Source organism: Melozone crissalis, unplaced genomic scaffold, assembly GCF_028551555.1.
Source record: "Melozone crissalis strain CALT ecotype California unplaced genomic scaffold, PUWL_Pcris_2 ptg000019l_1, whole genome shotgun sequence".
NCBI lineage: Eukaryota > Metazoa > Chordata > Aves > Passeriformes > Passerellidae > Melozone > Melozone crissalis.
This window is the reverse complement of record NW_026535797.1, coordinates 2,307,993-2,323,286: the sequence shown is the minus strand read 5'-3', so window position 1 is coordinate 2,323,286 and position 15,294 is coordinate 2,307,993. Positions and strand designations below refer to the sequence as shown.

The window sequence follows — 15,294 nt, the reverse complement described above, 5'->3', positions numbered from 1 at the left end:
GATACTAATGAAAAACTCCTGACTCTCTCCAGAGCCCCAACACAGCCTGACCATGATTGGTCATTAAGTAAAAACAATTCACATGAAACCAATCAAATAAGCACCTGTTGGATAAACAATCTCCCAACCCCATTCCAAAGTAGCAAAACGCAGCAGAAGCCATCAGATAATTGTTGTTTTCCTTTTTCTCTGAGGCTTCTCAGCTTCCCAGGAGAAGAAATTCTGACAGAGGGATTTTTCAGAAAATGTGACAGTGACAACCCACGAGTGACTTTACATTGGATTTATCCCTGTGGAAGGAGCAGGATTGATTCCTGCAGGCTCCTCCCAGCAGGATTCTCTCCCAGCCAAGGTACTGATGGTGTATCTGGAGGCAGAGGTGTGGGATGCTCTCCAGTGATCCCAAGGATTTGGCTTCCCAGGCAACTGGAACATCCCAGCTGCACCCAGAGCTGGCCTGCCTGGCCAGCCCTGCCAAGCTCAACCTTGGATCAGTTTGGGATGTCTCCTCTCTGAGCTAAGGTCATTCCTGGGCTGGGATTGTCCTGAATAGAGAGGATTTCACTGCTCAGGACACATATTCTGGGCACATCCTGAGTGATGCTGTGAACACAGAGAGTCCCAGCTCAGGGGCAGCAGGACCAGAGCCACCCCTCCCTACAGAGAAACAGCAGAGAGGAAAGAGAGAAAATCCCACATGGCTGAAAAAAGGGAGGAAGAGAAGTCTCTGGGATGATCTTGGGGCCTTTCAGTACCTAGAAGGGCTACAAGAGAGCTGGAGAGGGATTTTTTAATAGGACAGGAAAATGGGGAATGGCTTTGAACTGAAAACCAGCAGGGTTAGATGGGATATTAGGAAGAAATCCTTTCCTGTGAGGGTGGTGAGGTCCTGGCAGAGAGAAGCTGTGGCTGCCCCATCCCTGGAAGTGTCCAAGGCCAGGCTGGAGCAAACTGGGATGGTGAAAAGTGTCCCTGCCCATGGCAGGGGGTGGGATGGATGAGGTTCAAGGTCTGCTCCAACCCAAACCAGTCTGCGATTCTATGAAAACATCACCTCATGCAGCAGGAAAAAAGCACAGTAAATACATTTTGTTCTGGTTCTCTGTTCATTCTTGCAGAAAATGGGACTGGGCACAGAAGGACAGCAGGGAGCACGAACTCTACATGAACACAGTTCCTCCTCTTCCCAAGCCCCTCTTTATGCTGCTCTACCCCAAATATACCTGTGAGCTTTGGGGAGAGGTTCTAGCTTGGGAAACAGCCCTGGAAAACACAAAGTTACCCAGGTCTGCATTTCCCATGGCTGACATTTGGATCAGAAATTGCCAATTTCCAGCCTGTGAGCTGCAGGGACTGCAAAGGGACTGATGTGGCTGCAGAACAGTTTGGCACTGAAAGCACCGACACTGAGCTTGACCAGGAGAGCACAGCAGGGCTGAGCTGGGAGTGATTCCAGGGAGATAGAGAGTTTTGTGCTGAGCTGGGAGTGATTCCAGGGAGATGGAGAGTTTTGTGCTGAGGCTGGGAGTGATTCCAGGGAGATGGAGAGCTTTGTGCTGAGCTGGGAGTGATTCCAGGGAGATGGAGAGTTTTGTGCTGAGCTGGGAGTGATTCCAGGGAGATGGAGAGCTTTGTGCTGAGGCTGGGAGTGATTCCAGGGCGATGGAGAGCTTTGTGCTGAGGCTGGGAGTGATTCCAGGGAGATGGAGAGCTTTGTGCTGAGGCTGGGAATGATTCCAGGGAGATGGAGAGCTTTGTGCTGAGGCTGGGAGTGATTCCAGGGAGATGGAGAGCTTTGTGCTGAGGCTGGGAGTGATTCCAGGGAGATGGAGAGCTTTGTGCTGAGGCCCTGCTGTGGCTGTGGGGCCTGAGGCCTCTGGCTGCAGCCCTTGCAGGGAGCACATGGCAGGGGCTCTGCCCTTCCATCAGGAGCTGCCATGAGCTGCAGCACGGTATTTTTAGCTGCTGTTCTGCTGGCTTAGGCGCTGCTGATGTTATGGAGTGTGGCAAGGCAGAGAACTGTGGGGTTATTTGAGTTTCAAGGGATCTCTTGTGTGTAACGTGGTGTGTTCCTGCTGTGTGGAGAGGCTGGGAGTTCTGGGAGCTTTGGGAGATGTGGGAGCTGTAGGAAATTTGGGAGATGTGGGAGCTCTGAGAGCTGTGGGAGCTTTTGGAGCCATGGGAGCTGTGGGAGATGTGGGAGCTCTTGGAGTTGTGGAATACGTGGAAGCTGTGGGAGCTCTGGAAGCTCTGGGAGATCTGAGAGAAGTGGGAGCTCTGGGAGCTGCTCTTCCCTGGCTGCTCATTGATCATTTGTGGTGCTCCTTGGAGCTTCTCCCACCTCCTGAGGCGACACCGAAGGGCAGGAGCCCTGTCAGGGTGATACCTTGGGTTTGAGTTTTCCTGTTCTGTTTTGGAGTGCAGCTTTAGCTTTATATTCAGTGTTACTGGGATCTTTTCACTTCCACAAAACAATCCTGTTCTAGCTGGAGGCTCCAGGACAATCTCCTCAAACTTCAGGCCCAAAGCATGAACAGTGTGAAAAGAGGAGGGTGTGCAAGCAAGCAAGGAGGATGAAACTTCATCATTTGAAGCTGTTAATTGAACAGTTAATCCTATATGCAAATGGACTAAAACATATAAAAATGTGAGATCTTGTCCCAAGCTCTTTTGCTTCCACCTTGGAGCCACACGGGCACTGCCAGGGTGTGGCCTTTGTAGGCACCTCAGTAAATCTGCACTTTATTCCTCTGAACTCCCTCTGGCCTCTGCTCCAGCTCCTCGAGGCATCCCTGAGCCAGAGGATGCTCAGGGAGCACCTGAGAAACATCCCTGAAAACAAACCTGGATCACTCTTCTCTCTTTTGCTGTTTAAATTTGTATGGGATTATAGTTACTTCAATATTTGCTTATTTTAACATGGAGGTTTTGCTTGCTATTAATTGAAATTTTTATTTCTTTCTTGTTTTACATGTTATAGGGAAAAAGAGTTTTTTGTAATCATTTACAAGAGATTTTTAGTTTTAAGGTTTTTTTTCTTTTTATCTGAGATTTGATTTCTTTTTTATTGATTTTGTTGTTTTTATGTTGCTCTTTTATATACTTGTTGGGTTTTTTTCCCTTGTCTTTGTGGTGTTTGTGAGAGTCTTCAGGACGAGGTGAGAGATGAGAAATTTGATTCCATGTTTTTATAAGGCTGATTTATTATATTATGATAAATTATTATTTTAAAGAATGTTATACTAGAACTATACTAAAGAAAAAGAAGAATACAGACACAAGGCTTAACAAGAACGAATAATAAAAACTTGTGACTCCTCAGAGATTCGACACAGCCGGACCGTAAATGGTCATTAAATTAAAACAATTCACATATTAGGTAAACAATCTGCAAATCACATTCCAAAGCAGCAAAACAGGGAGAAACTGAAGAAAAAAAAATCCTAGCGAAGAAATTTTTCAGAAAATATTACAGTGGCATGACTTTAATTTTTATTTTATTTTATTTTATTTTATTTTGTTTTATTTTATTTTTTATTTTAATTTTTTTAGTTTTTATTTTTTAATTGCTTTTTATTTTTTATTTTTTATTTTATTTTATTTTTTATTTTTTTATTTTTAGATTTTTTTTTAGTTTTTTAATTTTATTTTTATTTATTTTTATTTTAATCTTTAATTTATTTATTTATTTATTTGCCCTTAATTTATTTTTTTATTTTATTTTTTATTTTAAAAAAATTTTTAGGGTTTTTTATTTTATTTTTTATTTATTTTTTCCTTTATTTTTTGTTTATTTATTTTCTTTTACTTTATTTTATTATTTTATTTTATTTTATATTTTCTTTTTTGGATGCCACCAGCCATCCAGGTGAGTGTTTTGTGCTTTTCCATCAGGCCCCTCAGGAGGTGCTTCCCTGCCTGCCCTCACCCTCCCAGCCCAGCCCTTTTTCAGGAGTTCAGCACTGATGCCCACGCTGTCACTTTCCCTGCGCTGGGTTTGGGTTAAAGGCTGAACCTCCCCTGCCCCCATGAAAGGCTGGGCTGGCAGCAGCAGGGCTGGGGAGGGCAGGAACAAAGAGTCCCTGGGTTTGAGCACTGCACGTTTGCTCTGGCACCAGAGCGGGGTCAGGTGCATGGAGAGCTGCTCCTTTTCATGTCCTGTGCCTGCAGAGCTCTTCCTGAGGGACTGGGGCAGGGAAAGTGGAGAATATTCCTGTCCTGCCCCAGGGAACATCCTGAGCCTCAGCACCCCCGGCCTTGTCTGCTCCCCTGAGAACGGGGCTGGATGAGCTTTGCTAATATTGGATTTTGTGTTTATTATGATTAATTTCTCTTCTCCTGATTAAGAAGTAGCTGTTGATTACCTCCAAATGTGGCAGCTGTGGGGAGGGGTAAAAACCCTGAAGACCCTGATGCTAAAAGGGGAGCTCAGAGGGTGGAGAGGGGAGAGATGAGCTCTGCAAATCAGGTACTGATGCAAATAATAGAATAATAAAAGAGCCAGGTATCACAGAATCATAAAATTGTCAAATCATGGAATGGTTTGGGTTGGAAGGGACCTCAAACTCCTTCCACTGTCCCAGGCTGCTCCAAACCCTGTCCAGCCTGGCCTTGGGCACTGCCAGGGATCCAGGGGCAGCCACAGCTGCTCTGGGCACCCTGTGCCAGGGCCTTACCCCCTCCCAGGGAAAAATCCCTTCCCAAAACCCAAGCCAAACCTATCTTCCTCCTTTTCCTGTCACTCCCTGACCTCATTAAAAGTCCCTTTGCAGCTCTGCCTTCCAGAGGAGTTACATCAAGCATTGAAACATAATTGGGCACAAAGAAATCCTTGCAGAGAGCAAGAAAAATCCAGCCAGCTGCAACAGGCTCTCGGTGAGGAAACAGAAACTTCTCCTGTCTTGTGGTGTGGGATATTTTTGGCTGAAGCCTTTTATAAGAGGGAGAGAACACAAGGGGAAATCAGGATCATGTTCAGACAAAAGGCACTGAATTGTTTGATAGCCACATTCCCTTTCTGCTGCTTGAGGACCTTTACGAGCAACCAAAGTCGCCAAGAATTGATCCAGACCTGGCATTTCCAGAGCCTGCAGAGCGAGGCAGACTCACATTTGATTTTCTCTTCCTACCAGCCAATTTTAAAACACAACGTGCAGCTGGGGCTCAGCTCCTGTTTGTTTGCTCTTTAGCGGGTCATTGTGGAGAGGATCCTTCTTTTCAAAAGGGCTTTTTGCGGGAAAGGAGTCTCCTTCAAAGAGGCTGCAATATCCTTGTTTGTTTGAGTGCCACGGCCAGGTAGAGAGAGAGCAGCAGCGAGCTGAAGGAGCAGGAGAGCAGATGGAAAACACTCAGCGTTTCAGAGGAATAAAGGCGTGTCCTCTCACCTCCTCCACATGATGAGTGTTGTTCCAGATGCAGCCACTCATTACCCAAAGGTTCTTTGGGTCTGGTGTCACAAATTCAAGCTGGCATCTCACCCTTCTCCAGAAATGCCAGGAGCTGGTCTGAGGAGCAGCTGAGATGCTCCCTCCCAGTGCTGCCTGAGGAAAGGGACTCGCCCTGAGCTGGGAGCTGGAGATTTGCAGCCAAACCCTCAGCCCAGCAGTGTGTGCAGGGACACAGAACCCCCTGGCAGCTGCTCTGCATCCGCCTGAGCTGTTCTCCAGGGCAAGGGCACTCTGCATTGCACAAAAGCTGCTCAAGGACAAGCAAGTCCCCCTTTGTGCCAAGCCTGTGAGTTCTGGGCATCCTGAGCAGCCTTCAGCATCCCCTGTGCTCCTCACTGCCCCTATGGACAGTTATGGATCCACAGGTTTGTGTCCTAAAACCTCCCAGCATAATTCCTTGTGCTGCCAGAACTGAGTTTTCCCTACACTGCTCCCTTTTTCCCGTTCCCAGCTGACACAGGGATGTTGGGGTGACATCCCGAGGACCTGGGGAGCACAAACAAATGGGTTTGTGCTGGGATTCTCTAGGGGAAAACATGCAAACTTGCTTGAGCCAGGTTATCCCAATAGAGAATATTGGATATGTTTTCCTTTTCTTTTCTTATCCATGGCTAAGGAAACCTTGAGGTGCAGTGCCATAAAATCCATACAAAATTGTGCCCTTCAAAGCCACCCAGCTCCTTCTCCCTATTCCTTGCTATTTATAATATTTATGTTAGCTTTCCTTGACTCCTTTAAAGTTTGATCCCTTTCAAGTTTGATCTCTTCCTCTAAAGTTACATCAGACTTTGCTACATCCTTTCCTCCTCTCTCTCCTCAAAACCCTTCTCCTTTTCTTGTCTATCCAGGCTCTTTTCCCTTCCTGGCTTCTCCTTCAACAGCTATTCAGCCTTTCTCAGATCACTGAGATCTTTGTTGCATCTGAGCAGGAATTTGGGTTTGGCTTTGACAGGTGTCTTTTTAGCTCAGCACTGACATCTTTTCTTCAGCAGCCACTTCCTGCAGTATCTATTTGAGAGATTTCTGAGCGCATAAATTACGTTGGCACGCGCAAATCAGCGCAGCAGAAACGTTAATTACCTCCACTTTTCCTCTGCTGAGCCCCCCCTCGACAATTTGAGCAACTTTTGTCTGCTCTGCTCTTTCTTTCCAGATAAATTCTCAGAGGGCTTTAGCACTTGGTGCAGGCAGGGCTGGTTTCAAATCATGCTGAGGTTTGTTTTGCTGAAGGTGTGCTAAGGAACCTGACAAAAAAAAAAAAAAAAAAAAAGAGAGAGGGATCCATAAATTAGAAACATTCTCTGATGTGTTCCAAAATGTTTTGGGCAAAAGTTTCACTCCTGCCAATTCTCGTGGTGACACCAGCAGGGCTGTGTGGCCACAGGGAGTGGTGACATTTTCCCTCCCCACTCTGGATTCCTGTTGGGACACGTGCTGGGGACTGGGCTGAGGAGCTCGTGCTGCCTCTGCCCACACCAGCCCTGGCTGGAGCCAGGAAAAGGAATTGATATATTTAGAGATGATGATGACGTAGACTTTCAAATCCTGGGGATGGTGACTGTGACACAGCCCACGATTCCTGTGTGATGTAGGATCAGAAATGGGATTTTGGAGCTAATTTTTCCCCTGGCATGGGAGGATCCAACTGCAGCTTCGTCCCCTTTGCCGTGATGGTGACGTGCACAGCCCCAGGGATGCAAGAGTGCTTCAGAATCAGGTGCCAGTGAAGATCCTGAGGTTCGGTGTCCACAAACGCTGAGCTCTGCTCCTTCCATCTCCTGGCAGCCCTTGCTGCTGCCCTCCCGCCTGCTCAGCATCCATCCAGGACAGCCAGAGCTGAGCAGGGGGGCAGCACTGGCAGTGCTGCTCTGCCTTGGATGCCTTTTGATTTTCCTCCTCGCCCAGATCAAACCTGAGCCCCAGAGGGGGCCTGGCTGGAGCCGGAGCTGCTGCTGGCTCAGGCTGCCAGGGGAGCGGTGTCTGAGTGGAATTGCATTAAAATCTGCCTTTTAAAAAAGAGCCATGCATCTTCCCAGGCAGGGCACGCTGCCAGGGCTCAGCAGAGGAGCTGTCCCTGCCTGCGAGGAGCTGGAGCAGTGTCTCACTCACAGGGCTTGGCAGCCAGGGAGGAATTCAATAAACAGCTCTGTCCTTCTGGAGAGCTCTGGGGCTGGAACAGGAGCACAGAGCTGGGTGCCCACAGCAGCCAGCACAGGCTATAGAAAATGTGTGCCTGACCTCTGGTGAGATAACTGCATCCTCCCCAGAGAGCTCTGTGGTGGCTCAGGGGCCAGGGAAATGGCCCAGGGGACACACAGCCCTGGGCACAAGTGCCACCTGCCCTGGGGACAGTTCAGGTGGCCACTGCCCAAATGTCTGAGGGCAGCAGGGGGGCAAGAGCTGAGCCTCCCCCAGGCTGATCATTTGGCCTCAGAGCCCCTGACCCCTGTCTGTCAGAGCCATTCTCCTCCTGCATCAGAGAATCCTGGAATGGGTTGTGTTGGGATATACCTTAAATCCCATCCAGTGCTGATGCCTTGTGCAGGCTGCCCTAGAGCAGAGACCAGAGTTCAAGAATGAAGCAGGGATTTATTCAAAGCATCTCCTCCATGGATGCACCTTGGGCAGCACCAGAGCCCAGCCAGGGCTGCACCCAAGATGAACCAAAATGGCCCCAAAATGCACGAGGGGCACGGGGTCTGTCCCTGGGATCAGTTCTGCTCCATTTGCACCTTGCAGTTCATTGTCCCATTCCAGCTTTAGCCCAGGCAGTCCCACCCTGCTTGTTTTTCTCTCTCCAGCCCACGGTGTTTGTGCTCCTGGGCTGAGATTTGGGTCATTTGTCCTTGGTGCCCAGCTGGAGCAGGAATTGTTTTGTCTCCCTGCTCTGTGCACAGAGCTCAGCATCCCCTGATGTGAAACTCAGACCCACACACTAATGGGTGAACAACATTCAGCACAGATTCAGCACAGAATGTGAAACATAGAAAAGCAAAATCCTGAGGTATCATTTTGCCTCTATTGCCTCAGTGCCACCCCTGCCATGGGCAGGGACAGCTCCTGCTATCCCAGGTGGCTCCAAGCCCTGCCCAGCCTGGCCTTGGACACTTCCAGGGACGGGGCAATCACCTGATGCCAAATTTTAGGGGGATTAGAGATCTCCATGGCAGGGAAATGCCCAGGATCAGTCAGGTGTACCCACAGCAGCCCCTCTGTGCCTCTGTGGATGAGATCTTGTGGTGCAGGTGAAGGGTTTGGTTGCGTCCCCTTGCAGCAGTGAGAGCACACAGGGAATGACCCAAGGAATGAACTTTCTGCTTTCTGTGTTTCTTCTCTCTCGGTGTCCTGCTGGGATTTTCTATTATCACCGAGTCAGAAGCAAGTTTGTGTGCTGGGAGTGTGATTGATTTCCAGCTTGCACCTTGCAGTGGGTTGAAAGCAAACCAGCTGGCTCTTGGCTTTCTTGATATTCCTGAAAGCAACAACCCCCCCCCCCCCCAAAAAAAAAAAGCAAACAAAAGAAAAACCCCAAACCAAAAAAAAAAAACAAAAAGAAAAACCCAAAAAGACCCCTTCCTCCAGGAAAGCCATGCTGAGGTTTCACTGGGAGCATCCCAGAAGGAAATGAGATTTTGAGTCTTGCCTTTACCAGGAGCTGTGGTTTTACAACTTTTGGGGTTATGCCAATGGACAGGTTGAGGTGTGTTCATTCATTTTTTGTTTGATCCCTTAGCAAAGTCCCACAATGCCAATTTAAAACGCTTTGGATTGACTATTGGGTTGGAAGAAGGTAATACTGTGTTCTAAAACTTACAGGATTATTAACCTCAAAAACTCGCAAGGTTTGATAGGCTCAGCTGTCAGGTTTGTGCTGTTCCATGATCTCTGGGGGAAAATCAAACGAAAGCAGCACTGAGGCTCAATACATCATCCCTCCAACAAGGTAATCAGGAGGGAAGAGGTGATTTTGTTGCTGATACTGCTGCTGATTTATTCTGAGAAAACTACAAATTTAATGGATGCTGGGAGGTTTTATTGTGATTCCTAATGATTCATTTGACCTCTGATAGCTGCCAGTGAACCCAGCCTGGGAGCAGAGCCTCTGCAGACAGAGCAGGAGACAGAAATGCCAATTGCCACTTGTTCTGTTCAACCTGATTCCTCCAAACCTGAAGTGGGAATACCTGGAATGGAGCTGAATCTCCATCTGTGCTTCAAGCATGCAAATCACAGGTGTGCTGTGTTAAACTGCATCCTGAAAATCTGGGAAAAAGAACCTCCAAGGAGGGAGGAGCAAATGGGAGGTTGGAATATTCAGGAAATATTTCTGTGTGTGTCTGAGGGGTGGGCAAAGCCCTTGGGCCCCGTGGTGATGTCTCAGTGGCTCCTGCCCTGGTACCATCTGTGTCTCCAGGGGAGGTTCAGGTTGGATATTGGGAATTTCTCTTCCCAAAAGGGCCTGTCCAGCCCTGGCAGGAGAGGAGTTCCAGTCCTGGAGGGATTTAAAGCCCTGTGGAGGTGGCACCTGGGGATGTGGGGCAGTGCTGGGGAATGGCTGGACACAGTCTCAGAGGGCTTTTCCAACCCAGACTATTCCATGATCCTGTGGTTCTTCAGTTCCAAAGCACTTTGTGATTTGTCACCTGGTCTAAACCTCTCTTTTAGAGGGATGTGAGAAAGGTGAGATAGGGGAGGACTGACCAGGCCCAATGGGAGATCACCTGGGCCTCAAACAACTCAAGATTTAAAAAAATAAGTCATTAATGCACCAAAGTTTACCCAGAGAGTGCCAGGCTGAACCTGGAAACCCTGAGCTTTAATCACCAACCTGTTCTGGCCCCTCACCTTCCACAAAAAGTGTTGTGTGAAGGTTAATTTCAGATTAAAATGGAATTGCAGTAAATGCAGACACAATGAGTGCTGAGCTGAGCTGTGCCCAGGCAGAATCCAGCCCAAAGTGCTTTTCTGAGCCGCAGGAACACGACCTAATCCTCTTATCCTTGCACTTGGAGGTCCTGGACGAGTGGGAATGGGAGGTTCCATTCAAAGAGAGGATTTGCTCTCTGAATAAGGCTGGAAATGCAATGGTCACCTGTTCTGCTGATGGGTTTATAAAGGATGTAAAGCTGCAGGCTTTAAATGAGGCAAATTTCATCCTCATTTCAGCCCTCGTGGGTCTGGAGAGTCCTGGAGAGCTTCACCAGCAACCACAATTCTTTTAAAACCACTTTTTCTTTTTAGAAAGTAATTTCAGAGTCTTGGATTTTTTCAACCACGATGTGGTCAGCACCACCATGATGAGGGAGAAATGGTCAAGCACAGGCTGAGACCACATCAGGAATTTTTGTTTAAAACCCCTAAAGGTTCTTGCATGCCACTGGGTTTCTCCTCACTGGAAGTTCTCTGGCTCCTGGAATGAAATGCACTTTATCAGGAGACTGAATCTCAGCATCATGGGATCAGTATGGTTGGAAAAGACCTTCCAAATGGTCAAAATTACCTGAAATATTGCAGTGAAATTTGGCATAATATATAAAAGCTCAGTCTCCCCACAGACTCACACCAGGGTCCCTTCTGGAGCCCTTGTCTGGTGATTTTTCAGTGTAAACACCAAAGGAAATGCAACATTTGGGGTTTGTGCCTCACTGTGTGCATGTCTGACACTCTGTGCCTGTCAAAAAAAGATGCTCAGTGTTTTCTTTAGAACCCTGGAATGGTTAAAGCTGGAAAAGCTCTCAGATCAGCGAGTCCAAGCGTTAACCCAGCATGTTTTTGTAGATGTGATGTTCATTCTTAGAAAAAATAAATGGAATTTAATGTTTTTCAACATTCCCTGTACAGCCCAACATTCCCAGACCTTGTGGGATTCAGCACTTTCACCCCACTCAGGACAAATAAACCACAGAATCCCCTAAAATACTGCACCATTAAATTTGCTGCAGCAACAAATGATGCTTTTAGACACGAAACATTTGCTGTGTTGCTGGAGATTAACAGAGTTTATTAATCCTATAGAAGTTTGGATTGGCTAAACTCAGTGTGGGCTGAGATATGGCTGCATAGTAGAAATTAATGTCCAAAGAAATTTAATTGTCAGGAAAAAAAAAAATCATTTGGTATATTTAGAACTAAGCAGGTAAAAAAATAATGTTGGGGGGGAAAGATAGAAAAAAATAAATATTATTCTTTGTATTGGGTTGTTGTGAGTATAATAAGACTCTTTGAGGATTTTTTTACTTAAAATGCACTTTTAGTGTTTCTCTCTCACTGCCAGGCTTTGCAAGGTCTCCACCTGATATATTGGAAGTGGCAACAAACTCTTGAGATGGATTTTTGAAATCTTTAGACCTCTGACCAGGCTTGCAGTGATGACACAGAGGTAACAATAAAACCACTTGAGAGACATTTAATGGGACACTTTAAATGAAATCCCCGGGGTTGGTGATGGCAGCTGAGCGTGTTCTTGCCATTTTCCCATTTAACAAGAAGAAAAGGCCAAACAAGGAGCAATTAGTCAGAATAAAATCAGCTTTGATGACATTTTCCCTCCTGAACTCTGGTATAAAATGGTCACCTGAGGAAGAACTGAAAGGATATGTGAGGGATTTGGATGTGGAGCTGCATGTTCACGCACACAGCGCTGGGTAGAAAATGAGCAGGTAAAGCCACCGCGGGGTTCTTGGTGCTTGGGATGCTCTCTGTTCATATTTTCCTTGGTTTTGGTCCAAATTTGCATTAATCTCAGCTTTTCTTTGAAGTCTATGCAGGTTGAACTTGGTTTTCATCCTGTGGGTCTCCATGACATTGGTGTGCTCGGGTTTCCCAGTTGGCCCTTCCATGGTAAGTCCCATTCTCCAATTACTCCCAGATCTCTTTAATTCCTCTTAAATTACTTCTTTATTTAAATTAATTTTGTTTGCTTGAGTTGCTTCTTTGCTGCTCTGTTTTTTTATTTTTTATAAAACAAAAGTACTTTCTTGTATTAAAGCTATTGGTTAAATGTTATTACCTAATTTTCCTGGAGCATAGCCTAATTTTTCCTGGTGTTATTAATAAAATATGCAAGCCTCTGAAATAATCATGTGAGCAACCCAGTGCATATTTAATGTGGAGTGTGGGGAGCTGAAATCCTGGATGGAAAAGAGAAAATCACAAATCTCCTCTCCATTTAATCTGAATTCCTTGCATATCTCAAAGAAGTGCAATTAGACATATATGTATTAATTTCACTTATTGCTAGTGAGTTTATCAATTAATTAACTTATTTATAATCAACTGATTGATTTAGACACAGCTGGATCTGAGTAGCCACATTTCCTAATGGATGGGTTCTCTTTATGGTGATGATATCATGGTTAAAAGGACTTTAATTGCTTCAATAAATGTCAAATAAAAGTTATTTGTTCAGGAAATCTAGTGAAATAGCAGCTAAAAATTCAAAAAGGGAATGTCTCTGTGCACTTTCTTTGGTTTTTATAGGTTTTTTTCCTTGCAAAAAGTGTTTTTTCTTGTTAGGCTGAAAATTCATTCTGGGAAGTGCCTTGTCAGTGGCAGAAGGTGTTGGTTGCAGAAAAAGCCATTAAACAAACAAAAAAATTATCTTAATAACCAATATTAAAGAAGAGCCATAAAACACTGAAGTGAAACAAATCCTAATTAAGCTTTATCAGCAATTCCTGGTGTTAATCCTATGGCTTTGCATGAAATTTTTAGAGATTACAGAATATGACTTTAAGATGGAAAATCAGCTGGGAAATCAGGATATGATGAAATACACACAGAGCAACCACAGACATGCCAGGAAATGGTTTTATTTTATAATTCAGCAGTAATTAAATGCAGTTTATTTTAAGAGCTGTTGAAATATGTGAAAGTTTTTATGGAGTTGGCTTTTTTTTATCCTATAGAGTGCAAGTAAAAAGAATGTGTACAAAACCCTGGATTTTTGTCCAAGCCTGGATTTTTATGCAGACTTTTTAAAATTCCCATTACTATTTTGTCATTATTAAACTTATTCAGAACTACTTCCAGAATTGGTCATAACTACTGGAAAGCATCCTCCAAATTTTAGCTTTACAAGTATTTTTGTTTTCTCTTATCTGTAATTTCAGCCTCAGAAGTTCACACAGGTTATACAAAGCTGGTATTTCATTTTTCCCTGAAAAAATCTCATTTTCCAGCAATAAACACCTGTGTTGTTCCAAAGAAACTATGTCACAGCTGGTCAGCATCACTGAAAACAATTCATATGATACCCTAAACATAATAGTATCAGTATTTTAGACCAGAAATGTATAAAAAACAATGAAGAAATCTGATTTTGAACACGATAAATCCTTAGAAAATAACAGCTCATCCCTGTCATTCAAAGCATAAATTGCTTTTGTGTTCCTGCTTTGCTCTGTATCCTGAACAAGTCCTGGCAAATACACAAATCCATAATTTTACCTTCTCTTATCTCTATTTTTTTTTTTTTTTTGTTCTCCTTGTTTGTTTCTTTGTTTGTTTGTTTGCCTTTAATCTCCAGAGCACCAACCCGTTGTATCTGAGCTGCCAGCTGTACGGGAGATGGGATTCGTGCCTGGTGCTGCTGAGCAGCTGCCTGTCCAGGGTGGGCAGGGGTGAGGAGCTGCCCCTGGGGAAGCCTCTCCACAAAAGGTCCTTCCGCAACGGCGTCGGAGCGGGAATTAAAAAAACTTCCTTCCGAAGGGCAAAGTCCTGAGCAAGTGTCCCAAGGCCCGGCCCAGGTTTTGACCTCTGATGTCCCAGTCGTCGCTTTGAGTTCCTTTTGGTGTTTTTCTCTGGCGAAGCCGCCTCTGACAGAGTGCCCAAGTGTGGCTCCCCAAGCGCCGCGAGCCGAGCGGAGCCGACGGGAGCGCTCGGGAAGGGCTTTGCTCCCGAAGTCACACTGCCATGAAGTTTTGTCTCGAAATGAGTGTTTCATTTGCTTCATTTCCTCCTTTGTCAGGCTGGCTACATACAGGTTTTAATCAAGCTGCTCTTTGATTCGCACAAAGATAATCCCGTGCTTGAGGAGATGCGTGCGCGCGGCCTGCAGGGAGGACGGAGTATTCCCAAAATCCCTCCTCTCTGCCAGGCACAGGCATTCCTGTGCTTTCCCATCCCAAATCACATTGACTTGAAGGCAACTCGTATTTAAACACAGATTTAAAGTACACTTCATTTCGGGTTTCCGATGATATGAAGGGCCACTGGTGAAACAATCAGGCCCTACTTGTAACTTCCACTGGCGTTTTAATATAGTTATTTAAATGACTTTGGCAGGGAATAGTCTCGGGAGATGTCTCATCTCATATCCAGAAGAATCTTGGGATATCATTCTAAGGCAGGGTATCAGCACCAATTCCCTGTGCCTCAATTAATTGACTTAGGTAGGCAACACTCAGCTGATGAAATGTGCCAAATCTGGGATTTTTTTTTAATTTCCTGTTGGAAAAAAAATAAAACAAGGAAAAAGTCATTTGATGTGAAATATGTAAATGTGGTGTGGATGAAATGTCACCTGATGAGTTACACAGTGTGAGTTCTACTTGTGGCTGTGTCCCTGAATGTAACAAGCTGTGCCCTTGGCTTGAAAATGTGGCAGAGTGTCTCTGCATTGCCTTTTGCAGTCAAAGATGTGAAATTAATTATAATAAATCACTCTGTGGATGTTTTTCTAATATTTCCCTGTTAAATATCATAGCTCAGGAGATTGTTTTTAACCCTACAATGAGGTGGTTTGGTGTCATCATCTCTGTGATGCCCTCCCTGAGCTCATGGGGTAAAGTGAGCCCAGCATGGAGCTGTGCTGGTGGGACAGGAGGTTTTTCTGGATGATTTCTGG

At 45.5% G+C, this 15,294-nt stretch overlaps 1 protein-coding gene across 1 annotated transcript; it reads left to right on the top strand.

The window, feature by feature from the left end:
* Positions 1 to 11,783: 11,783 nt before the first annotated feature.
* NPS (neuropeptide S) lies at positions 11,784 to 14,169 on the top strand. Its single transcript, XM_054277405.1, has 3 exons — positions 11,784 to 11,826; positions 12,206 to 12,287; positions 13,975 to 14,169. The coding sequence occupies exons 1-3, from the start codon at positions 11,816 to 11,818 to the stop codon at positions 14,167 to 14,169; spliced, it is 288 nt and encodes a 95-aa protein (XP_054133380.1). The 5' UTR covers positions 11,784 to 11,815.
* The last annotated feature ends 1,125 nt before the right edge of the window (positions 14,170 to 15,294 follow it).